The following is a 26,452-nucleotide window of genomic DNA, read 5'->3' as shown; positions in this document are numbered from 1 at the left end:
TCTCCTTTTTGCATCCCACTTGGGAGTTAAGTCTCAAAACCCTCTAAAGTAGACCAATTAACTGAGACACTTATGCATTAAACAGCGATTTGCCTGTCACTTTTATGACTCCATTCAATTAATTATCACAGCATCCCTTTAAAGAATAATTAGTTCATCTCAAATAAGACCTCTGCTAGAAATACCAACAGCCTTTTGGGGCATCAGAATTCGAGAATAATCTGTTGAATAGCTGAAAATATATAGAAAAGGGAGAGGGGGGAGTTCCCAAACATTTGTATTTACAGTCATATCGGGGGGAAAAACAAAACAAAACTGGCACACGTGATATGCACATTGGGTTGATAAATGTAATAAAAGCAATTTACTTATTGATTGAGCTCAGTCAACAGAGACTTTAATAATACAATTTGAGTAACTGTAATGATGAGGGGTGACAGTGGCCCATAAGGTTTTGTGCCACTTAGAATGTTCTAGCATTGATTTTCTCTTTTTCAATATAAGTGAAATGCCTATGAGCTTTTTGAATGATTTTGTTCAGTGGATTGTGCTGGGTGATGTTCCACACAGCAATACTGAGTGATAGCAGGTCCTTGCTGGTCACTGGTATCAGTTGTTTTATGTTTGTTGACTTCCTGTCCAACTTAAATACTTGAGTTATTAAGCATACTCAAACTTCTACAAAGTGCAACTGACTTTGAATGCCTTACTTTTTCAGTTTTAAAAAAAACTGGTTGTACCTCCACTTCTTCGTATTATAAGTAGTAACATCAACAGACCCCAACGTTAACACCATCTACATTTACTTCCATAGTGTTGTCTTTTTTCTGTCATATTACGATGCATGTTGATTTTGTTTTATACCTCTGTTAACACAAAAATCAATTCACATTGTCTCCAAAAACACACAAGACTGAAGTTTATGCAACTTAGAGGACAATAGTAATGTTAATGGTAATGATTTAATCATTTTCAAGACTTGTGACATTGGATTTAAGACCTTGGATGACACTGAAAGACTGAAAAGATTATTGCATTTTAGACAGAAACCTATGTGAATAGCAGCAATAATGATGGAGTGGAGCATTTCACTGAGATGTGCCATAACCCCGCTTCCTTACACCATGGGTAACAAAAGCAATGAAGGCCATTATAAGGAAATGAAGCAGCCAAAGCACCTCATTCAAAACAATACTGCCTGAACAACCCTTTCAATCATAAAGCACCCATTGGAGGCATCATCTCTAATGCAGCCATTACCTGTTCCTCTAAATCTATTAACTCAATTATTCTGTTTCACTGAGTTCATCGTGTTACTTCTATATGTGAGATATAAAAATGGGAAAGACTTTGGAAGAGTTTCATTTCGGGCTGAAAGGTCTCCCATTTGCTGACGTGGTATTTTGTTACAAAGTGACTGAGTACACCCAGTTAAAGGTAGTGATGGTGTTGTGTTTTAGTTGTGTTCGCTAAAGATGCCAGTTGCATTCAGTAACAGCATGCTAAGTGGCTAAAATGAAACCAGTCACTTCAAAATCGTGAGCTCCACTCTTCTTTTATTCTACTGTTTTAATTGTTTTGCGCCTGTGTTCAGATGCAATGAGGCGTTTTGTCATGCAGGAAATCTTCTGAGGAAAGTGCTACAGTGTTTCATTATAGTCTTTTACTCACACTGCTTTCTGCTTTGACGTTAATTGATTTTTGTCAGCTGCCTTTTGTGATGAAAGCTGGTTGTTTGCAATGTTAAATGGTTCTGACCGCTTTGCTCCTCTAGACATCTTGGCTTCCATTCTTGATTTGAGAAATTAATTTGTCTTTCCAAGCATCTTTCAATATATCACCCTGTCATGCTTGCATCAGCCCCCCCACACCACCCTGGTAGTATTTTATGTCTCAATACCTCCCTTTCCTTGCCTTCCTCCTCTTGTTTCTTGTCTCAACCACCAAGTCTGCTTTTCTTCTTTTTTAGTACCCTGTGGTTTCGCTCCATGCTGCGGAAATGACAAACTGTCAGTTCCACTGGGGGAGAAGGGGGTGAAAAAAAAGAGTCTGCGGCTGGTTTCTGGACCCAGCTGGACCTTCACGTCACCCTCTACACCAGATGGGCCTGGCAGATTGCACTGGGCTCACTCCAACCACCAGCTCATTTGTACTGATTGTCTGAATTTCTTTGCTCTCTGTTCATGGACACAATAAAAAGTGAGAGTGGGGCCAGAATTAAATAAGACAAACATCAATAGTTGTCTAGAGGGCATAGTAGTACTCTGAGACATGCTTCATTCCCCTCCAACAACTACTGAGCTGTCTTGGGCAAGTCATTGGTCACATTTAAAAACTAAAAAACTTTAAACTGTCTCCCAAAAAAATGTACAAAACTTTTCGCTGCTTCTTCTAAAGGTCCTCACAAACACTGAGTCCAAATAGCATTTAGGTAAAGTCATTAGCAAAGGGGCAACTTCTCCCAACTGTGAGTTATTGCTTAAATTAAACCAAAAATGAGTTAACGCAAATTAATCCGCATTGAAATTAAAACTTTTAATGCAGTTAACGCAGTTAGCGCATGCAGTTAAAATCAAGTAATCAGGATCAAGTAATTGCGATTAATCGCGATTAATTACAGACAACTGTGAATTTAATTAGTTTTGTTTTGTTTTTCATTTATTGACAGCACTATTAAATACAAATATAAAGTGCAACTGCCTGCTTTGTATGACTGGTTTCCATCTTTGCAGTCAAGTTTTCGTTGTTATCTTATTATACCAAGTGTGCCTTGTAAAGTATCACAAGGTTGGTTATGTGTCAGTCACCAACAAATACAAGCAGGAGGGGAGATGAGTTATGACTCATTGTGTGTTGTGTAGCGACACAACCAGCAGTGTGAAGTCTGTTGTCTGATCTGGCAAGCCGTGACATTTTCATGTAGACACTTTTCAGCATACTACCTTATGTGCACAATACAGCAGATGGCGGTGGAGCAGATCAGTGACAGAGAGCACGGGCTATAGTGAAGAGCTCCAAAGACATCGAATCAGTAACCAGTAATGAGCTTGACAGAGAGCATATGCACTCAGCTAATCATCCATGTAGAGATAAAAGAAAATAATAAAGAAGTATAAGCAGTGAAACTTTATCTTCCTTGACAGGACTGTGAGACTTTAACTGTAATTAAAATTGCAGATTTTAAACTACTGACTTAAATCTGTTTACTATTTCCACACTTTGGACTTCCTCACTTTTACCTGGCGGTGCTCAGAAATGGAAACGAGACCCCTGACTGTGGGATCTCTACATTTCAAAGTCTGAGTCACGAAAAACTGTCCATTAGTTCACAGTAGTAGACAGCTTTCGTGACGGCTGCATTTGGGCTGGATTCCCTCCCCTGGTCCTGTCTGTCAGAGCGAATGAGCTTTATTTAAAAGTCAGCAACAGACGGACAACTCAGAGGAGCTGGTTTGAGGTTCCCTTGGTGCCTTGTTAAAGATCAGTGAGGCTAAACTGTTGCACTGACAGATCAGAATGATGCTGGGCAACTGGCCATCATACACACACACACACACGTACTTATGTATAACACATGCAAACCTCATCAAAGCCAAGCGCACACCCATACATAACGGACACAATCGGGTACACGTTTTCAGCCACGTCCCATCATTTTGCTATTTTATATGCTGCTGAGCAGATTTCGCGTTTCAGTTAATGCCAGCAAGTGTGTGTGTGTGTGTGTGTGTGTGTGTGTGTGTGTGTGTGTGTGTGTGTGTGTGTGTGTGTGTGTTCGACTACACCTGCTCATTCAGGTTGGCCTGAGGCAAACTGTTATCAGTACTCAGCGGGGCTGTTCGAGATATAACTACTACACACACATACACCCTCACAAGCACATGTGGGAATAGCTCAGAGCTCCCCAATACCCCCCCCCCCCCCCCCCCCCCCCCCCCCCCCCCTCCGATTCCCCACTGTGTGAGAGGCAGGCTCATTTTCCCACCCAGTGGTTAGCCTCTCGCTTAAAAGAACCTGCACACAGCATTGAGCCTCTGGCAAATGCGTGTGCCCACACACACACACATGCACAAACTAAGAGTATTGTGATTCCATCACTTACCAATACTCAGCCAATACTTACAGAACCAAGACTCAGTGGCAAAGTGTATTAATTGTGTTAAAATGGCTTGCTTTTTGTACCAAGAAGTAAGGAAGTTCATGTCCCGGCAACGTGAGAAATACAGGTGGAAATGCACACACACACACACACACACACACACACACACACACACACACACAAAGCAACATGCATGTTTTTGCAATCTCAACAGGTATGAGGGAACAACAGGGAGCAGCGTGCCTGCTGGTGCCAGTAACACATTTGAAGAAAACAAAGGCAATGAAATGTCTGTCAGAACAGTCTGGCTGTGTCAGGAGAAAATAGAGAGTGGAGAGAAGGCATGTCAGTCACAACCAAAGAGGTTCTCACAAACACAAATTGAGGAATCCTACCGTGAGCATCACGATAGTAAGCGTGAGTGACACTCCGAAAACGCTCCTGACCAGCAGTGTCCCATATCTGAGAGAGAAGGGAGGAAGGAAGAGCAGGATGAACAGAACATCGGTTGGCATAGTGAACAACTAAATAGATAGATTAATAGCTTAGCAGTTTAGCAACTAAATTTAAAACAGCATCTTTATGTTAAGACAAATTCTGCATTGAGTCTGGAGGTTGGAATTTGTAGAACACAAAGCCAAAAGGCTAACTAAGCGATTACAAGCATGTGTGTATATATATATATGTATATATATATATATATATATATATATATGTATATATATATATGTATATATATATATATATATATATATGTATATATATATATATATATATATATATATGTATATATATATATATATATATATATATATATGTATATATATATATATATATATATATATATGTATATATATATATATATATATATATATATATATGTATGTATATATATATATATATATATATATATATATATATATATATATATATATATATATATATATATATGTACAGGGAGTGCAGAATTATTAGGCAAATGAGTATTTTGTCCACATCATCCTCTTCATGCATGTTGTTTTACTCCAAGCTGTATAGGCTCGAAAGCCTACTACCAATTAAGCATATTAGGGGATGTGCATCTCTGTAATGAGAAGGGGTGTGGTCTAATGACATCAACACCCCATATCAGGTGTGCATAATTATTAGGCAACGTCCTTTCCTTTGGCAAAATGGGTCAAGAGAAGGACTTGACAGGCACAGAAAAGTCAAAAATAGTGAGATATCTTGCAGAGGGATGCAGCAGTCTCAAAATTGCAAAGCTTCTGAAGCGTGATCATCGAACAATCAAGCGTTTCATTCAAAATAGTCAACAGGGTCGCAAGAAGCGTGTGGAAAAACCAAGGCGCAAAATAACTGCCCATGAACTGAGAAAAGTCAAGCGTGCAGCTGCCAAGATGCCACTTGCCACCAGTTTGGCCATATTTCAGAGCTGCAACATCACTGGAGTGCCCAAAAGCACAAGGTGTGCAATACTCAGAGACATGGCCAAGGTAAGAAAGGCTGAAAGACGACCACCACTGAACAAGACACACAAGCTGAAACATCAAGACTGGGCCAAGAAATATCTCAAGACTGGTTTTTCTAAGGTTTTATGGACTGATGAAATGAGAGTGAGTCTTGATGGGCCAGATGGATGGGCCCGTGGCTGGATTGGTAAAGGGCAGAGAGCTCCAGTCCGACTCAGACGCCAGCAAGGTGGAGGTGGAGTACTGGTTTGGGCTGGTATCATCAAAGATGAGCTTGTGGGGCCTTTTCGGGTTGAGGATGGAGTCAAGCTCAACTCCCAGTCCTACTGCCAGTTTCTGGAAGACACCTTCTTCAAGCAGTGGTACAGGAAGAAGTCTGCATCCTTCAAGAAAACATGATTTTCATGCAGAACAATGCTCCATCACACGCGTCCAAGTACTCCACAGCGTGGCTGGCAAGAAAGGGTATAAAAGAAGAAAAACTAATGACATGGCCTCCTTGTTCACCTGATCTGAACCCCATTGAGAACCTGTGGTCCATCATCAAATGTGAGATTTACAAGGAGGGAAAACAGTACGCCTCTCTGAACAGTGTCTGGGAGGCTGTGGTTGCTGCTGCACGCAATGTTGATGGTGAACAGATCAAAACACTGACAGAATCCATGGATGGCAGGCTTTTGAGTGTCCTTGCAAAGAAAGGTGGCTATATTGGTCACTGATTTGTTTTTGTTTTGTTTTTGAATGTCAGAGATGTATATTTGTGAATGTGGAGATGTTATATTGGTTTCACTGGTAAAAATCAATAATTGAAATGGGTATATATTTGTTTTCTGTTAAGTTGCCTAATAATTATGCACAGTAATAGTCACCTGCACACACAGATATCCCCCTAAAATAGCTCAAACTAAAAACAAACTAAAAACTACTTCCAAAAACATTCAGCTTTGATATTAATGAGTTTTTTGGGTTCATTGAGAACATGGTTGTTGTTCAATAATAACATTATTCCTCAAAAATACAAGTTGCCTAATAATTCTGCACTCCCTGTATATATAGGGTAGGGAGCGGTTTGACCGGTAAATTGAGAGCTTCGCTTTTACACTCAGCTCCCTCTTCACCACGACGGACCGGTGCAGTGTCCGCCTCACTGCGGCCGCAGCACCAATCCGTCTGTCGATCTCAGGCTCCCTTCTCCCATCACTCGCAAACAAGACCCCGAGATACTTGAACTCCTCCACTTGGGGCAGGAACTCATCCCCGACCCGGAGTGGGCACTCCACCCTTTTCCGGCTGAGAACCATGGCCTCAGATTTGGAGGTGCTGATCCTCATTCCCGCTGCTTCACACTCGGCCGCGAACTGTTCCAGTGCGAGCTGGAGGCCTTCACCCGATGAAGCCAACAGAACCACATCATCCGTGAAAAGCAGAGATGAGATTCTGAGGCTACCGAAGTGAAAGCCCTCCACCACTTGGCTGCGCCTAGAAATCCTGTCCATTAAAATTATGAACAGAATCGGTGACAAAGGGCGGAGCCCATCACCCACCAGGAACGAGTCCGACTTATTGCCGGCAATGCGAACCAAGCGCTTGCAATGGTTGTATAGGGATAGTTTCCCAGGGAGGCTGAGAAGTGTGATCCCCCTGTAGTTGGAACACACCCTCCGGTCCCCCTTCTTAAAGATGGGGACCACCACCCCGGTCTGCCAGTCCGGGGATACTGCCCCTGATCTCCACGCAACATTGTAGAGGCGTGTCAACCAGGACAGCCCTACAACGTCCAGAGCCTTCAGGAACTCGGGGCGGACCTCATCCACACCAGGGGCTCTGCCACCAAGGAGTTGTTTAACTGCCTGTGGCGGAGGTGTGGTCCCGGGCGCGGCTGCAGGGGAGGAGTGGTGCAGTGAGCTCAACGGGGCGGTGCTGGAGACGCAGGTGAGAACAGCTGATGGCGTTTGGACTAATGATGGTTTCCTTCCCCTTTTATAGTGAGACGGGAGAGGAGCGGAGGAGAGGCTAGAAATCAGCTGAGACCGGAGCTGTCAGACTGTGGACTATCATGATAAATGAAAACTAGAAACAAACGTGGCATCTGGCGACAAACAACTGTGCGTGTGTGAAGTGCATTTCACACTGCCTCAGTGACCAGAGGTCGGGTCATCACCCTCATCCCCAGACTCTGCGTCCTCCTCAGAAGACGTGTCAGTGGGATTAAGGAGGTCCTCGAAGTATTCCTTCCACCGCCTGACAATTTTCTCAGTCGAAGTCAGCAGCGCTCCGCCAGCACTATACACAGTGCAGGTAGAGCACTGCTTTCCCCTCCTGAGATGCCTGACGGTTTGCCAGAATCTCTTCGGGGCAGTCCGAAAGTCTTTTTCCATGGCCTCTCCGAACTACTCCCACACCCGAGTTTTTGCTTCAGCCACTGCCCGAGCCACATTCCGCTTGGCCTGTCGGTACCTATCAGCTGCCTCCGAAGTCCCACAGGCTAACCAAGCCCGATAGGAATCCCTCTTCAGCCTGGTGGCTCCCTTCACCTCTGATGTCCACCATTTGGTTCGGGGATTACCACCACGACAGTCACCAACCGGCTTGCGGCTGCAGCTCAATGCAGCAGCTTCGGCAATGGAGATGCTGAACATGGTCCATTCAGACTCAATGTCCCCAGTCTCCCTTGGAATGCTGTTGAAACTCTGCCGGAGGTGTGTGTTGAAGATCTCACGGACTAGGGCCTCCGCTAGGCATTCCCAGCACACCCTCACTATGCATTTAGGTGCACCAGGTCTGTCCAGCGTCCTCCCCCGCCACCTGATCCAACTCACTACCAGGTGGTGATCAGGTGACAGCTCAGCCCCTCTCTTTACCCGAGTGTCCAGAACATATGGTCGCAGGTCTGGTGATATGATTACAAAATCGATCATCGACCTGCGGCCTAGAGCATCCTCGTGCCACGTGCACTTATGGACACTCTTATGTTCGAACAAGGTGTTCGTTATGGCCAAATTGTGATTTGCACAGAAGTCCAATAACAAAGCACCGCTCAGGTTCAGATCAGGGGGGCCGTTCTTCCCAATCACGCCCCTCCAGGTCTCGCTGTCGTAAAACAATAAAAAACAGACTAGGAAAAAATGGCATCTGTGGAAGAGAAGGACACAATTACGAATGACCAAAAAGAACAAATTCTCTTCTCGCATTTGACAAAAAAACTCTTCATGATTCCCAAGATGTGAAAATATTCTGTGAACTGATGAGACAAAAGTTTTGGAAAGTTTGCAGAATATCTTCCATGAGAATGTCTGGCCATTCATTTGTGTCCTTAAGCTCAAACACATTTGGGTTATGCAGCAGAACAATTACCCAAAACACACCAGCAAGTCTAAATGGCTCAGACAAATAAAATGAAGGTTTTAGAGTAGCCTAATCAAAGTTTCACAGGAAATCCAGTCCTTTCTAAGCTCCAGCCTTTTGTTAATGTATTAAATTTATTTTGCACTAGAAAAATTCTACACACACCTCATAATGACGAAGTGAAAAACGTTTGGTTGAACTTCTTGCATATTTAATTTTTGAGTTGAAGAGACATCCGACACACGATCAGTGGAAACAGGATCTTATATACACATTACATTTTTGGTTTTTATTTTTAATACATTTGTAAGAATTTAAAATGAATGTAATCTATTTTGGACTAAGGCTGTAACAATGTGGAATGTGGAACAAGTAAAGATGCAGATGCCCTGTATATTCAGGTTTCTACTGAACGTAACATAGTCACAGTCCACTGACTCAAGTTTTATAGAGGATGCTGTTTATCAAATTTAACTCCTCTGAACATTACCATTCTTGCCTTGTACTGAAGAAATCATTAACGGCCTTCACTCTTTAATGTTATCCCATATTTCTCCTTTTCTGGTACCTGCTGTTGTAACTTGTGTTATCACTCACCAAAACAGCTTGGACTTTCTTGAATGAATCTCCAGCATGTGATTAATTGGTTTTGCTCTCAGCTTTATACTTCTTTAATTTTCCTCTCCCTTCATTTTAATCTTTTCAATTCCATTTACTCCATTCAGTCAATTTTAACTAATGAGAAAAACCAACTAATATAGATCAAACATTTTAGATATGTCTCTACAGGTGATCCAGTCATCATCGGAGACATGTCAAATCAAGAACATGAGCCAAAGTAGGACCGAATATGCTAAAATGACTCCTATGATAAAACATCCTAGTGCAGATAAGGATGTTTTATCATAGGTGAGTGCGTTATAATGAAAGTAGTCTACAGCGAGTCAGAAGTGGATGTTTTACTGCTTTCTGCTATACACGTGTAAGGATAATTGAGTTCTTGTACCTACAAGACCCAATGTTAATATTAAATGAGCTTGAAAGTTGTACAGTTATTGCTTATCAGCACAGACTGACTCAGACTAATTGCAACATGCTGGCAATCTGTCTGCATTTATAAATCAAACATTAGTTGCAAATCTTTGTAAGTCTGTCTGAGAGCGATTGCAGTCAGTCCCAGTTAGGCAACCTGTGCAATCATCTTACAATCAAAAACACTTTTCCCGAGGTTTGTGGTCTTACACATTAAACCTGTGGGCGACCAGTTGGTGCAACTACCAAGCTACCAATGCAAAAACATTCAGAGCAGTTAATGGATAACCAGCAACTTTTCTTAGTTTCATGGAGGCTATCATCCTGTTTTTACCCGTGTGTGACTCAACCATAAAACAATATTACAGGATTTTTGAAAAGTTTTAAAGATTTGACTGAATGACTTGATTTTTTTTTACTGCCATAAACATTTTGGTAATAGTGCAGCTTAAACTCAGCAGTCACATTTCCACTTATGCTATAATGTAATTAGTCTAAAGATACGTAAAGTTTCATTAAACTAATTCATGAAGTATCACCTGAAATATGCCATCTGACAGACAGACAGATGGATGGACGTGGATGGATTAAAGATGAGAAAGATAAAGAGAGAGAGCGTTAGCATTGTGTAATTGAGGTGCAAAAAACCATCAGACAGTAGCTAATGCGGTTTTGGAACGGCCAAGAGTCATTGGTCTCTCTGCCTGTCTGTGTCTTTTGTTGATAACTTCCAGGCTTGATAATCTGATGGAAAGTCTGCAATTCCCTCTTGTGTCTTCAGTCAGGCAGAACGGCAGGCTAATTGACTGATAGAGATTAACTAAGGCCCCATTAAGTCATCATTTGCACTTTTTGCCCCTCCCACAGCAGGAAATGAAGATGTATGGGAGACGTATTTTACACCATGGATAATAGTTGCTGGAGATTTATTATTAAAAAAATGACCCACACGTACGTTTGGACAGGAATGGGGGAAGAAAAAGAAGATTTTATCGTTTTAAAGACAGATATTGTGGATTAGGATTCTTACCTGCAGTTTGACCTTCACAGCATCAATGGTCATAACTTTATTCTGAAAGACAAAAGAGAAAAATGATAAATGCTAAAACACAGCTGTAGACAGAAAGCCAGAAAGCCAGGTAACAAGAGAAAGGGGAAAAAAGTCAAACAGTGATAAGAACTTTTGCTACAAGCGCATAGAAAAAGAATACAGAGGCATCAGAGTGAGACTAAATGATGCTTTCAGGTACTGCTGAAGGAATTTGTTTGATTCCCAGAAGAAGAGCTTAGAAAGTAAGACAAGCTATGCATGCAGAGGCTGATGTATTACAGTCGGCTTATTGTGACCACAGTTGTTGTAATAAGGGCTTGGCCTCTGCCGTAAGGCTCTCTTTTATCACTGTGATATTGCCAGCACACTGTACTATCTATAGCTCTATGCATGTACACCTTTTGTTATGATGAAGCCTTTTGTTTCAGGGAGTTGCATCATTTACCTGCATGACGACTGTCAAAGCACATACGCAAACACACATTCGAAGGCGTCTCAGTACTTCTGCCATGTCACGTTATGCGGAAAGTGTTAATGGTCAGTGATGACAGCCACTCCTGCATTATGTTCTGCAGTTCTTTTAGTGTAAACAGGGAACTTTTCCATCAATGCAGGGAGTGTGATAATACTGGCAATGCACACACCTCTTTGGTTGGGACACAACAGGAATCTCAGCAACCGTTTCCACTCTTTCAAGCAGATACAGGTAAAAAAAAAATAAATACATCAGGGAAGCCAATTTCCACTTGGTTCAAACCCCTTAAAAACCTGTTTTGCTCTGCATTTTTATAATGTCTTGCCACCCCAGTGCAAATATGATCTTTGACACATCACCGTCCACTTTGTACTTGATGGGATGTCGCTGCAACACATGAGCTTTGATGTTGTTCTCCTTCGCTCTAGTCTTGGCAGTTGCTTGCCCTACACCCAAACGCTGAGGGTACAGGGACTCCATAAACTATTCCTTTGTTGATGAGCCCAAATAATTTGGTATTCTGTGGCATGCTTTGTGCTCTCTGTGGGGTGAAACCACCAAGAGTTCTGCAGCTGGATAAGCAGTATCAGTTGCTTTGTAGCAAAAAACAAAAATCCAACAAAAACAAGTGCTTTCTGAAAGGAAAGATGATGGGTATAAAAACTTTGAGTTCTTTCTAGTTCGTAGAGTTGTCACAAGGGAAATAAACTCAGGAGCAAAAATGGGCTGAATTAATGATGTTTATTGGCTTGCTCAAGGTCACTATTGGAAACCAGACATGCCTGTAGAAACATATCCTGCCTACTAAAGTTCGTCTTTAAATAACACTACTAATATGTACCAGGAAATAAGTGGCAGTTTTGCTCAAATGAAAATATGACGAAGATGCTTCAGATACTCCAGATTTCTAAATACATCCAATCTAAAACCTTGCTGGAGATGTGAATAAAACCAAAGCCTCCGGTCTAATTTTATGTTCCATAGGTCTGGCACTTATGGACTGATGTAAGACAATCAATATGTCTGAACAAGAAGTTTCAAATCTTTGCAAACGACCTATTTTTGGCTCAATGCCGAACTCTGGGATTCTAACTGTCTTCTTGAGAAAATAATTATTTTGGCTCTTGCGACGGCTTAATCTACACTGCTGAAACACTGGAAGAAGCAACGTCTGGACCTTTAAAAACAATCTACAAAACAGTGCAGTTGTACATTTCTTGAAAAAGCTTAGTCAATACATTGTTGTGTGAGGTCTTTCACAAACTCTTCTCTGTCTCTTCTATAACTTAGTCATTCTATATTTCAGTGTACAAAGGTGCCTATTCTTAGAGCAAATGTGTCCCTGCAAAAGTGCAACAACATTAAGCTTTCATATTTTGCATATTTATTTTTGATTGATTCATCTGTACCTTATCACATTTCATAATAAAAATAGCACCTTCTCAGAAACTGTTGTAAGTTGCAGGTCAAGTCATGGTTACCCACAGAAAGATGCCAATTTACTGCAGAAAGCAGGCTTACTAACACTTAAAGAATCAGCTGGAAGCTGTATACCAGTGGCTGTAAACAGATAAAAATTTCTATAGACCTTCTAGACCTTCTACAAAAATATGTTCAATGATTTTATAGTATGTATTGTATGTAGTAGTCTCCAGCAGTGAGTCCATGGTGAAACCTGCATTTTTAAAAATAACCATATATCTATTTAGTTTAAAGTCTTACGAAATATAGTATGATAATTTGTATTCAATTTCAATTTAGATTAATATAGATGATAGATTGGTGTGTGAATTAGGGTTTTGCTGAGTTATGAATGATAAATAAGTGTCTTCAGAGCCCCTCAAGTTCAGTTTCCAAAAACTCAACATTAAACAGTCAACAGAAGGAAAACAATGCAGTATTATAAAAAAAAGGATACACAATGTAAAGATATAGTACATGATATACAGTTCTTAACCACAGCTGTTCATGTTTATCATTGCACAGATAATTTTTCTATTAAAGTTTTAAAACACGAAGAGGTGAACCTATACATGTTTTATAAGTCTTTGTCCAATTCCAAACTAGCTAGCCTATGTAGCAAGCTAGCTAGCTAGCCACTAGCAGCTAACTGAATAGCTCGCTTATCATAAACTGAATTTCTAACCACCTCGTGTTGCCTAGTTATGTACTTGTGGGTAGCTAAACTGTAGGTTGTTAACTAGTTAGCTATCTACAGCTGATAAACAGCAGATCTTATTTCAAACAAATGTTGATAGCAGAAAAAAATAAGAAGCCTGATTAACCCCAGTCTGAAATCAAAGACTTGTCAAAAATAATTAAGACTTTTTAAAAGGAAATGTCTCACTTTTTTACTGTATAATCGATATTTGCAAAAGGACATTAACAAAAACAACAACCACACAAAGAACTATGTCAAAAAATATGAGTATGATGCAAAAATTTAACTGAATATTTCTGCAAGCCTGCCCTTCAGCATAGAAATAGAAACTTTTTCTAAGGCTTCTGCAAACCCACAGGTTGTGGCATGTACTGTAAATCTGTTGACCTTTCCATTTCCATTTTGATGGATGGATGTGTGTGAATGTTTAAGAGCCAACACATGAGCAGGAGGCACAAAGGACAACCTAGCTTTTTGCTTTCAGCAGCCAGGACCACTCTAAGAAAAATGAAAAAATTGAACAGGTTAGTTTGACCAAAAGTGAAAAAAACAACATCAGAATCACAGTCAGAGACCTAAAGGGGAATCTTTTGAGTCACAAGTGAAACAAGAAAGGAACTGCTGAATTGTGTGATCTGCTGCTCCACTTTTAGCTGCTGAAAAATTGAAGTTATGATTGCTTTCCACCTGCGGATGAAAAAGCCCTTTCCACTGAGGTGGCATCTCCTGACTCTCAATCACAACTAACAACTGTGGGCAGACTGCCACATCAGACAGCAAGGAAACTGATTTTTAAGGAAAGAAAGCTGCAAAATACAAGAGGGCCAGTGGTTTCATAAGTTAAAGCATATACCTAAGTAACACACACAAAATCAAGGCTCCTAATAGAACCTAATATTTTCTGAGTAGGTCAAAGCTGATTAGTGAATTCGTCTGAGAGCCACAAATCACAGGCTGGCATGTGTGTAGGCAGTCGCATCCACGGTGCATAAATGAATATAAGCTAATTACAAGAGCAAATAATGCATAAATATTTGGTCACTCTACTTAATGTTGCATAACTAACTTTTAATTTGCATACTGATCTCTGCTTTGCAGTTAAACTGTAGACACAGAAACTGTGTTTTGGGGTTTGAAGCCTTGAGCAATTGACCCATTCACTAACAGTATTCTTCCCCTCATTCTTAATGCATTTCATCCATATTACATGGGATATTGTGAGTTGGAGTTAGTTTACTTTACAAATGGAAACCACTTACTAGCTCCTACGCCTCATTTTGACTGCATTAAAGGGCATTTATGGCTGGAAAGAATAGTTGCTCAAGGGCAGCCTCTGGAAGCAAACAGTGAGGTTATGGAATGCAGAACTGTTTATGCACACAGAAGCTTCTTCCAGTGCTGAGTTGTTCTAGCAAAATATAGCAGCTTGTAACTAATAACTGATCTAATTCATTGTCAGTGGCTGCAAATAAGCACAATGATATTTGAGTGTTTTGTTACAAAGGTAACATCACTTCCTGTCCGAAATGTGGGTAGAGGTTTTTAGATCACTCAAAACTAAAACCAAAGCCATCAGAGTAGTATTGACATATGGGGCATAACCTGTTCAGTTTTTCTATAAGCCGAAATAGAGCTAGCATCTAGCAGGAATCACGTGTTCGTGCATATTCCTGGTGGATTATTTTGGGACATGAAAGCTCTATTACTACTGGTTACGTTGTCATGGTAAATTGTAAACGGACTGGTTCTACTTTACTTGAGCACTCAAGGTGCTTTCATACACATTCACATAAGCACTTTTTCACCTAAGTGCTTTCTATCGAATATTCACACGCATTCACACCCCAACACCAACTTGGGGTTTATATTCTGGCATGCAGAATGGAGAATCAAGGGATTGAACCACCAACATTCCAATTAGCAGATGGCCAGCTGAGCTATAGAAGAACCCAAAGAAAAGGACTGCACGAGATTTAAAAAAAAAATAATAATTGCTACATTAACTTTCCAGTTGTTAGACAAACTCACACCCATCTGTGTGGTGTTTTGCTTTAAAACCCTTCTTACAGTTCAGTTCATTTTTACTGAACTTACCACAACTTATTGCAAATCTGTTTTAGATCCCAACACCGACTTAGTGGTGCAAAGGCAGATGCTTAGATTCCCCACCACCAAAACACTATATGGTCATGACCAAAGGTCAAAAACTAGAACATGAATACTTTTTAGCAACAGGGCTGGGATACAGGAACTCACACTGCAATACTCAAAAAACAACTCAATATGTCCATGTCACTATCTGACAGGCTCAATATGTCCACTGTTGAGAACAGCTATCAATCACCAATGATAACAATCTGGTGCTGTCCATCACTGACTGACATTCAATGTCGAGTCTGGCCGACAATTAAAAGTGTAACACTCACCTTAGCACGTATCAAAGACTTTACGAGTCCTTCTGTGTTTATCCTAGCCCACAGACTCCAGATAAAAGACGAGTTAATAGCGACTGCAGTGTTACCAGGCAACGTTTCACCTCTGCTATCGTTTTTTTTGAAAAGCTGACGGGCCAAGAGTCGTTTACCAAACTTTATCATACCTTTAGACTCTAATGTCGATCATAATAAAATGAACATTATGCTTTAGCCAAAGAAAATATAAAACTTGGGGCTGACAATAATAATAAAGTCATTACGTTTATCAAGATGTCAAGTGGCAACATCTCCATTAATATATTTTCAGCTCAAATTCAATCCAGAATAGACATCACCTGTCACGTATTTACAGAACAGAGGTTTTTCACTCTATCTGCCAAAATAGACACTGACCTCCAGAGACAGAACATTATCAAATATGGATTATGATGAGTAAACCAGAGGCTCAATTTGATAACAAATAATGCAAATGTAGAAAAACCGACTTTAACTTTAAAGAACAATTTGACCCAATTCAAAGCTAAGAAAACTCTAAGACTGCCCACCATGACTGGTACATACAACCCACCTTATCTCACTGTACTATTTCGGTTTCTTAGTTCCTGTGTTTAATATGAAATTGTTTTATTCTCAGATTAAAGAAGACAACAAAATGATCCCATAAATTTCTCTACACCCTGGTTTTGTTTTCAATAAACTAACAAATCTAATCTAAGTTTGCTATAAACATTATGTTTGTTGAACTACTTTTACACTTAATTCCACCACCTAGGTGAACAGATATCCACCCTGATAACTATTAGATTTTTAAAAATTAAGGTCTTAATTCTCAGTGCTGCCTCAGTGTTTGTAAGCTAGTCTGCCAGTTATAGATCCAGATCTTTAAGGAGCCTGATTCTGAAAGCATATTAACAGCTTTGAATTGGGACCTGAACTGGATCCAACCTGGATCTGAGCGCATGATGTGCACCATGGACCTAAACCAAGGAGTTCTTCAAAAGTAATGGGTACAATTTTAAAATATAACTAATCAACAACTTAAGAGACGCAGTAGTTAAAGGGTGACTTTATAGCTGAGCACCTATGGCTTCTACAAGCTGAAGGAGCAACACTGCTTTAAACATATCTATTTGCAATAGTCGATGTCTGTAAACGCACACATGAGCTTCCTGAGTACAGAAAGGAGGAAATACCCAACGCGAGGGTCTCTTGGTAAATAAGAGAGGGGAACTGAAAAGAAAAAAATTAGACCCAGTGGCACGGACCAATAAAACATATAAATAAATGCAAAAACACCTTTAAATTCAAGAGTTATGGTGCGGTTCAATGGGTTTCAGAATTTTCAGTGTTTAATTTTTAATCCATTACTAGTAGTAATAATCAATAACATTGCCACATTGCATTGCCAAACAGTACTTCAGTAAAAATGACAGATAGCAAAGACAAGTTCATTTGCTGCTTCTGCACCGCCAAGGGAAAGTTCACTATTCACCCGTCCAGGTGCAGATGTTACAGCGTTTTCAGCAATTATGAGTAACCAGTAAGCGCTATGTAGAGTTGTTTGTTTGTTTTTATTTTATACAAAAAGCCACGAATGAAATGTCTGTGTTACTCTCTGATCGCAGGGACTGAAGTAGGAATGTGACTCACAGTGTTACTAATGATTTTTTTTTTTTTACTTTAAAGGAGTAAAGATGTTAGCAGCACTGTGTGTAGGCTGGGTGTTTATATAACTGTGAACCAGTCCGCAGAGCAAACCTGCAGAGTGCTTCTGATACAAAATCTGAAATCCAGGACATCCGCCATTTAGAAGTAACTTGTAAATGTAGGCTTTTCACTACATACTTTAGTTCTCATAACACAAAATTAAAAGGATGCCATATTGTTTGATGGGAATTAAAATTATCACCCCACACAATGCTAAATTCAAAGACACCCCAAAAATCAAAATGAAAAAAAAAATGCGGCTGGCTAGTGCATTTTGACAAAATTTCATTTCAGCAACTCAAAAAGGTACTTTTGAGTTTGTATGGCCCCACATGCATGTCTGACAATGACAAATTGTGTCCTGGGGGATCTCCCCTCAGATCTGGACCAGGGCATCACTAAGTTCCTGGACTATCTGAGGCTGAACCTGGTGGCATCAGGTGGATTGAAACATACTGTCCTAGAAGTGCTCTATTGAACTTAGGATAGGTAAAAGTAGGGGCAGTCAATAGCATCAATTCCTTTATCCTCCAGGAACTGCCTGCGTACTCTCGCCACATGTGGCCGGGCATTGTCGGCTACATGTGGTGGCTCATTGCCCTCAGTCACACAGGCTGGTTGCAAGGGAAAGATGTGTATCCCCTTAACAGGTTGCTGAAGGTTCCTGCAGTTGCTATGAAATCAGCTGGTAAAGCTCTATTCACGCATCAGTTACCCCTGATAACCACCAGGTGTTAGGGGAAAAGTGTGCATTTCATTTAATGAAGTAACTGATAATTGATCTCTGGGCCGGGTAGCTATGGAGCACGTTATGAGGCACTCTATCCTGGAAATATGGAAATGACCGATACCAACCACTGTTTCATACAAGAAAAGATCAGCAAACAGCATTGGATATTTAAGACAGAAGAAGAATTTGAGTTTGAAACAGTATTCCAACCGCAGCAAACCAGATACGTAACGCTTGCAATGACATAAAATTCAATTTCTTTATTGTCCCACAAGGGGAAATTAGTTGTGGGACAGAACTGGTCTCTCAGCAGCCTTCCTGTTACCATTAAAAAAGGCGCACAGCATTACGCAGTATCCAAAACCCAGATGTATACCTAAGTACTGCAATAAAGCACAGCAATGAGGAAGTCAACATTCCAGTCAACCAGCCTTCCACTGCTGGTTCTACTAAGCCAGGGGTGTCCAACTCCAGTCCTCAAGGGCCGGTGTCCTGCAGGTTTTAGATGTGTCCATGATCCAACACAGCTGATTTAAATGGCTGTGTTGGAAAACAACATGTCTTGAAGTTCTACAGAGGCCTGGAAATGAACTAATCATTTGATTCAGTTGTGTTGACCCACAGTGAGATCTAAAACCTGCAGGACAGCAGCTCTTGAGGCCTAAAGTTCGACACCACTGTACTAAGCTATCCATTTTCATCAAATTTGTTCAGAGTATTCACATTGTAAAACATAATGCTCAGCCAATTCTGGTTACAAGAGCTTAGTATTTTAATTAAAAATTAATTATTAATTTGTTCTAGGAAATATCACTCCAATCAGTCGCAGCAGATAGCTGCCCCTCCCTGAGCCTGGTTCTGCTGCAGGTTTCTTCATGTTAAAAGGGAGTTTTTCTGTCAAGTGCAGTTTGGGTGAATTAAGTAATCAACATGTATTCTAAGCGAAGCAGCAATTAAAATGGATTGTGAATTGTGAAAGAGGACAGACACCTTGCCATTGGGGAACTTAATAGGTCCTCCAGCCAGACCTTGCTACACCGTGTTAACAGAGACAATTTCAATATAAGGTTGTCTTTCAACTCATGTATGTACAGTGGCTTGCAAAAGTATTCGGCCCCCTTGAACTTTCCCACATTTTGTCACATTACAGCCACAAATATGAATCAATTTTATTGGAATTCCACGTGAAAGACCAACACAAAGTGGTGTAAACATAAGAAGTGGAACGAAAATCATACATGATTCCAAACATTTTTTACAAATAAATAACTGCAAAGAGTACACCTGTGTGTAATCTAATGTCAGTACAAGTACAGCTGCCCTGTGACGGCCTCAGAGGTTGTCTAAGACAATATTGGGAGCAACAACACCATGAAGTCCAAAGAACACACCAGACAGATCAGGGATAAAGTTATTGAGAAATTTAAAGCAGGCTTAGGCTACAAAAAGATTTCCCAAGCCTTGAACATCCCACGGAGCACTGTTCAAGCGATCATTCAGAAATGGAAGGAGTATGGCACAACTGTAAACCTACCAAGACAAGGCCGTCCACCTAAACTCACAGGCCGAACAAGGAGAGCGCTGATCAGAAATGCAGCCAAGAGGCCCATGGTGACTCAGGACGAGCTGCAGAGATCTACAGCTCAGGTGGGGGAATCTGTCCATAGGACAACTATTAGTGCACAAAGTTGGCCTTTATGGAAGAGTGGCAAGAAGAAAGCCATTGTTAACAGAAAACCAGAAGAAATCCCATTTGCAGTTTGCCACAAGCCATGTGGGGGACACAGCAAACATGTGGAAGATGGTGCTCTGGTCAGATGAGACCAAAATGGAACTTTTTGCCCAAAATGCAAAACACTCTGTGTGGAAAACTAACACTGCACATCACTCTGAACACACCGTCCCCACTGTCAGATATGGTGGTGGCAGCATCATGCTCTGGGGGTGCTTCTCTTCAGCAGGGACAGGGAAGCTGGTCAGAGTTGATGGGAAGATGGATGGAGCCAAATACAGGGCGATCTTGGAAGAAAACCTCTTGGAGTCTGCAAAAGACTTGAGACTGGGGCGGAGGTTCACCTTCCAGCAGGACAACGACCCTAAACATAAAGCCAGGGCAACAATGGAATGGTTTAAAACAAAACATATCCATGTGTTAGAACGGCCCAGTCAAAGTCCAGATCTAAATCCAATCTAGAATCTGTGGCAAGATCTGAACACTGCTGTTCACAAACGCTGTCCATCTAATCTGACTGAGCTGGAGCTGTTTTGCAAAGAAGAATGGGCAAAGATTTCAGTCTCTAGATGTGTAAAGCTGGTAGAGACATACTCTAAAAGACTGGCAGCTGTAATTGCAGCAAAAGGTGGTTCTACAGTATTGACTCAGGGAGCTGAATAATTACGCACACCCCACTTTGCAGTTATTTATTTGTAAAAAATGTTTGGAATCATGTATGATTTTCGTTCCACTTCTCACGTGTACACCACTTTGTGTTGGTCTTTCACGTGGAATTCCAATAAAATTGATTCATGTTTGTGGCTGTAATGTGACAAAATGTGGAAAAGTTCAAGGCGGCCGAATACTTGTGCAACTGTATGTAGTTTTACTTAATATAAAACTATTCAACAATATAAGACACAATATATAATATATAATACGATTATATCACCGATTATCTTTATGACATCTTGCGAAGAGAAAATGAAGTGTAATAAAAAAAATTGAAAATTCCCTTTAGAGTGAAGATTTTAAGAAACTTCATTTCTCTCTTTAGAAAGCATTGGAGATTTTGTCTTTTGTGCCATCTTGGGTGCAGCGTGTAATGGTAAATACAATTATTGTTGTTGTCAAATGAATTTGCAAATGTACCATTTTACAAAAAATCTAAAGAATAAAATAAAATAAACAAATAAATTGGTGACTGTTTGGTGACTGCATTGCATTTTCTTCTATATTCTGCAACCTTTTGAAACTTGTGTTGAGTAAATTGTTGCTCAGCGTTTGAGGGTGTTGCACAGTTGCACAAGTCACCTGATATGAGGCAACCTTTCTGCAAACAGTTGCAGTTTGACTTGGACAGACTACAATCACAGATTGTTGAAGGTTTTCAAATAATTGCTGTCTAATTTGCTGTCTAAATACAGACTCTTGCAAGCAGTCTGAATAAGTCTTTATCAATCAGCACAACTGGCTGCTAGCTGGTGGTATTTGGGGTTATTACCCTATAGAACAGGCAGATTGCACATGTAAGTTGATTGCAAATTTCTCTCCATGTAGACGGCCACAGATACGTGATTTGTTAGAAGCTGACGCCAAAAAAGGTCTGAGGTGATACTTTCTAAGGTGTAACTGATATGTATGGCAGAAAGAAAGTGACACATTTTGGAATGAGCTTTGACAGGCTGACACATTTTCAGAGTACTCTGCAGTGTAGACACCCACATGGTGCCACACAAACTCATGCACAAAGAATATATGCATATTAAACAACAGCAAGTCTGAAAGACTGGCATGTATGTTAAACAGCAGCTACCTATACGGAACAGATATAAACATACAAGACAAAAAACAGTTGACAGACACAAACACGAAACGACATTTCACACATGCATACGCAGACTAGGAATCAAACACCTACACACAATCCTGAGCTACTGACAAATAAGCATTAATATTCAACAGCACCCCTGAGCTACCTGTCAATCAACCTGTCTGCCTGACCAGTCCCTGTTTTGAATATATTTGAGTAATTAGAACTCCCATGAAGTCTCCCACTTGAAGAAAAGAAAAGCTCAAACCACTCATGGACTAATCAACACAAACACTTATTCCACGCCAAAAACACTCCGGCTACCAGCAAAGAGTTGCAGCACATTCAGTCTGTACCTTCATGTAAAACCAAATCAAAGCTATAATAAAAAATACAATTCATGCCCAGTGGTGCAAACTGTGTTCTTTTGTGCGTAAAATGACGAACTAAATAAAACAGCTCAGTGGTTCCTTTTATTTATTTCAACAATGTACTCCTTTGGTTTCCAAAAAAAAAAAAAAACAGTAGTGAGATTTGAGTTTAAGATTAGAGAAAAACAATAACAAAAGCTGCAGGTTAAAAATATGTGATGCGTGTATACCCTGATGAAATCATTTAGCCCCATGAATAGCGTTCACACCAAAATAAATGTACAACAATGTTAGCCCACATTGACTATAGTCTGTGTTACTCATACTTAACAGTTTTATCCAAACTCTTTTGTATCCGGTGCTTTCTAAAGACAATATGGCACAGGTGCAAGATTCCAAATTTTCCTTATGCGAATTGGATGTGTAACGTGTGTGTATATATATATATATATATATATATATATATATATATATATATATATATATATATATATATATATATATATACATTAGTTTATGTGAGGGGGCAAACTCCTCAAGATAGGTGGTGAGCATGGTGGCCATTTAGAAGTCGGCCATCTTGGATACAACTTTTGTTTTTTTCAATAGGAGGAGGGCCATGTGACACATCAAACTTATTGGTAATGTCACAAGAAAAACAATCGTGTGCTTGGTTTCAACGTAACTTTATTCTTTCATGAGTTATTTACAAGTTTCTCTTTGTTCACAGCCATTGAAATGTCGAAGAGGTTAACACGTGCAGTCCTGCAAACCTGAAGCTGATTCTGGGTAATCAGGTTGAGGATTTAAGATCCATGCTGCCAGTTTGTCAATGAGCTCACGTCGGTATTAGCTCAAAGTTTCCACGCCACCCATGCCCTGCTCTAGTAACGCTGTGCTACGAATTATTCTGTTTTCTTAAATAAACCCTGTAAAACATACTTGCCGTCTCTGTTGTGGTTCTCTGCGTTTGAGTCCAGTTTTGCTATCGGCTTGCGGCTGCTGTGACGGTAGCGCTGCACAATGAGCCTAGGCGCATTTTTTGCCAAATTCAGTGATCTGATTGGACAGATGTTTATTTGCATGGGTGGAAAAATCACAAAATCAAGCTTGATCCAAAAAAATTAATGCTGCAAAAATAACAGCAGTGACGTCTCCTGCTAAGACGTAGTGCTACAATTTTACAGTGAACCACATTATTCACACAACTTGATTTATTGAACATTTTCTTCATGCAAGTCCAGAAGATTGTAAAAAGTACATTAATGGGTTTCTAGTATAAAGAGATATTTGCTTCAATATAGCAAATCTTTACTCCCTGGAAACATCACTGAATACAGTATAAACATTGCACCAACACAAGCTAGCATGTTTCCATGACCTTCTCAACACTGTTCCCTAACATTCCTTACTAGGTTTACCCTCAAAATGAAGCAACATGATTGCTACATGTGTTAGCATATGTCATCTATAGCACTGAGACACTGAGAGTAACTTTATAAGACTGAGACTGAGTACCGCAGTCTTCATGTAAAACATTTTTAAAATAAAAGCATGCGAGACAGTTAAAACTGTTTTACCACAGGATGTCTGTTTTCAGGATCATTCTGAGCAAGCTGGATATTCTGGGGGGCTATAAGTAGAGAATTGGAGGGGGTCAAATTGTTATTGTTGCCTGGAGTTAACGACAAACTGAATTTGGAATGCAAATTCCAGTTTCTGCTGTGAGACAGTGCTCCAGCTTTCTTCGCCCACCATCAACCCCAAGTACCTCCCACCAGCTGTAAGGCAATTCATTAATGTTTCTTTTCATTCTTTTAAAAAGCATTCATCTCAGAGTGCCACCCAGCAGTTTTGTTATCACAGCGTAAATGGAAAGATATTTTGTGGTAGCAGATGAAGCTTTCCTCAAAAGCTGTGAGGAGGAATACTAATGCCTCCATGCAACGTGGACTATAAAAATATCACTCACTATCCAATATAAAACAAATTACAGTTGCAACAGTTATTTCAAATTATAATCATTCATTAATTTATTATTTAATAAAAATATAATGAACATTTCTGTAAGATGAATTCAGTTAGCAGCAAAGTGATTATCAAAATGAATCCTGACCTTTAGAATCTGTAAACATGTTCAGCACAGATTGAATTCCTGAAGCATACAAATCCTCACTCATAATGGCAGAAAGTGTCAGCGAGGTATGACACAGCTAACAGACAGCTGTATTGACTCAACTCACTTTATAGCACTTTTTTGAAAGGCTTGAACATTGACCTGCCAAATTGATATTTAGAGTAGAAAAGCAGGTGCTTATCTGGCAAAAAGCAGCAGATCAGACAAACTTGACAGACGTAAACAAAACCGTCTGCATTTGGCTTTCAGCTGCCGTTCATTTTCTCAGCTTCTGCCTCGCTGTCAGGAGGTAAACTGCGAAAAAGCAGGTAAGCTCCCACGAGCTCCTAAAACAAACACACGTGTCTCAGCAGCCCACTGCCTAATTAGCGCAGACATAATGAGACTTAATTAGGCTCTTCAAGTTTTCAGGTAGGAAACAAGCGAAAGGTATGAAAAATTAGGGAAAAATAAAATCCAAAGTGCCTCTGCGAGAGATGAATACAGAAACTACTGTAGGCAGGTATTTGACAAAGACAGATGTAGTCTGTAGCAGTTACTGAAATCAAAAGTTCAGAAATAAAAGAAAGTCATTTCCTTTCACTGGCCTTGGGTTCAAATAAAGCACTGTAGCATGAACACCGACTTTGCTCTGCTGTCAGAGAAATTGGTCCTGACAAAGTCTGCAAAGAAAATATGCCTAATGAAGGACCTTTAACAGTGATGAGAGCAAAATGAAATCACTCGTCTCGCACACCTTAATCATCATAATATGCTCGGCTGATTTTGATTGGGAAGAGACTCCCATAGAGGAAACTGTTCTCTTAAACTGGATGCCTCTTTGTTATACCGGAATTCATAAAGAAATCTATCTTCCCTTTACCTTTTTTTCTCCCACCGCTTCTTTTCCAGCTTCAAAATGATTTGAAATGTTCACACATTCACTCTGGACTCGGTTAATGTTGCAAATACGACATAAAATCAGCCTGCTAATTGATTAGGAGAAGAAAGTCATACATTTCTCTCACTTTCTTCCAGTCGACTTCAGAAACGTCTAACATACCCTGCTGCTCTGCTGTGTTTCTAATCGCACTCCCTAACTCGGTCTAACTCTCACCATGTAGACAAATGCACATCCGAAGTTAGTGCCTAAAACACTTGGAGCGCCCTGCCACGAGCATTCAAACACAGATGCGTGCGTATTTGTTTTCTGGTTTATAATTAACTAGAACATTATGTATCACTGTGTGTAACAGCCGACAAGCCTTTTACACTTTGCTTCTGTGCTGCTGAGATATTTTTGGGTTGCTGGGATGTTTGTGCCTGGGGCATTATCTAGACTAAGTCTGAATCAAAAACCTCTGCAGCTCATGACAACCAAAAGACTCTCCAAACAGTGTCACCCTATTTAAAAGGACTGTTAGAGTGTGAGTCCTAAAACTGGACGGGATAAGTGTTGGTAACTAATGTTGCAGTTCAGCTTCTTTACTTATGTCAGCTACAATGCAGAAATGAGATGTCTCCATATTGGCTTTGCGCCATTTGGTTGTTAGTTTACAGAGAAATTAAACCCCTGTTGGGTGGGTTGCAGTGACATTTTGCCACCTTTGACAGGCAGAAATTTAAGACCACGTTTCTCCACACCAGTAGAGCACTTTGCTCTTAGACCGCTGGCTTATATATTTAACTCCTTAAGATCTACTGTCTCATATTTGATTCAGTACATACGTTTTTTGTGGTTTCTTTCTTTCTTTTTCTTTTCTTTTTTTTGTGGTTCTGAGAATTCACCACCAAAACTATGATTTTATTTTTTTCCTTAAATGGATTTGCCAGGCAATTTGAATTTTCAAGTTTATTTTATGGTTCAGGGCAGACAGAGCTTTCAGCTTCTAGGCACCAGCTCTCAGGCTGGATTTAGGAGACACTATGCTTTT

At 40.2% G+C, this 26,452-nt stretch overlaps 1 protein-coding gene across 2 annotated transcripts in view; it reads right to left on the bottom strand.

The window, feature by feature from the left end:
- The window catches only part of rab26 (RAB26, member RAS oncogene family), a 110,790-nt gene that overhangs the window by 51,828 nt on the left and 32,510 nt on the right, over positions 1 to 26,452 (bottom strand). For both annotated transcript variants that reach the window (XM_085361212.1, XM_085361213.1), the window contains exons 3-4: positions 10,976 to 11,017; positions 4,495 to 4,561 (exon numbers count right to left, since the gene is read on the bottom strand). In XM_085361212.1, the coding sequence (XP_085217338.1) occupies positions 4,495 to 4,561; positions 10,976 to 11,017 (109 nt within the window). The remainder of the gene's footprint in view (positions 1 to 4,494; positions 4,562 to 10,975; positions 11,018 to 26,452) is intronic.

The sequence above is a fragment of the Diplotaxodon limnothrissa genome, linkage group LG8, assembly GCF_057381915.1.
Source record: "Diplotaxodon limnothrissa isolate DT_005_m linkage group LG8, D_limnothrissa_male_GT1.1, whole genome shotgun sequence".
In the NCBI taxonomy this organism is placed as follows: Eukaryota; Metazoa; Chordata; class Actinopteri; order Cichliformes; family Cichlidae; genus Diplotaxodon; species Diplotaxodon limnothrissa.
This window is presented reverse-complemented; position numbering and strand designations above follow the sequence as displayed.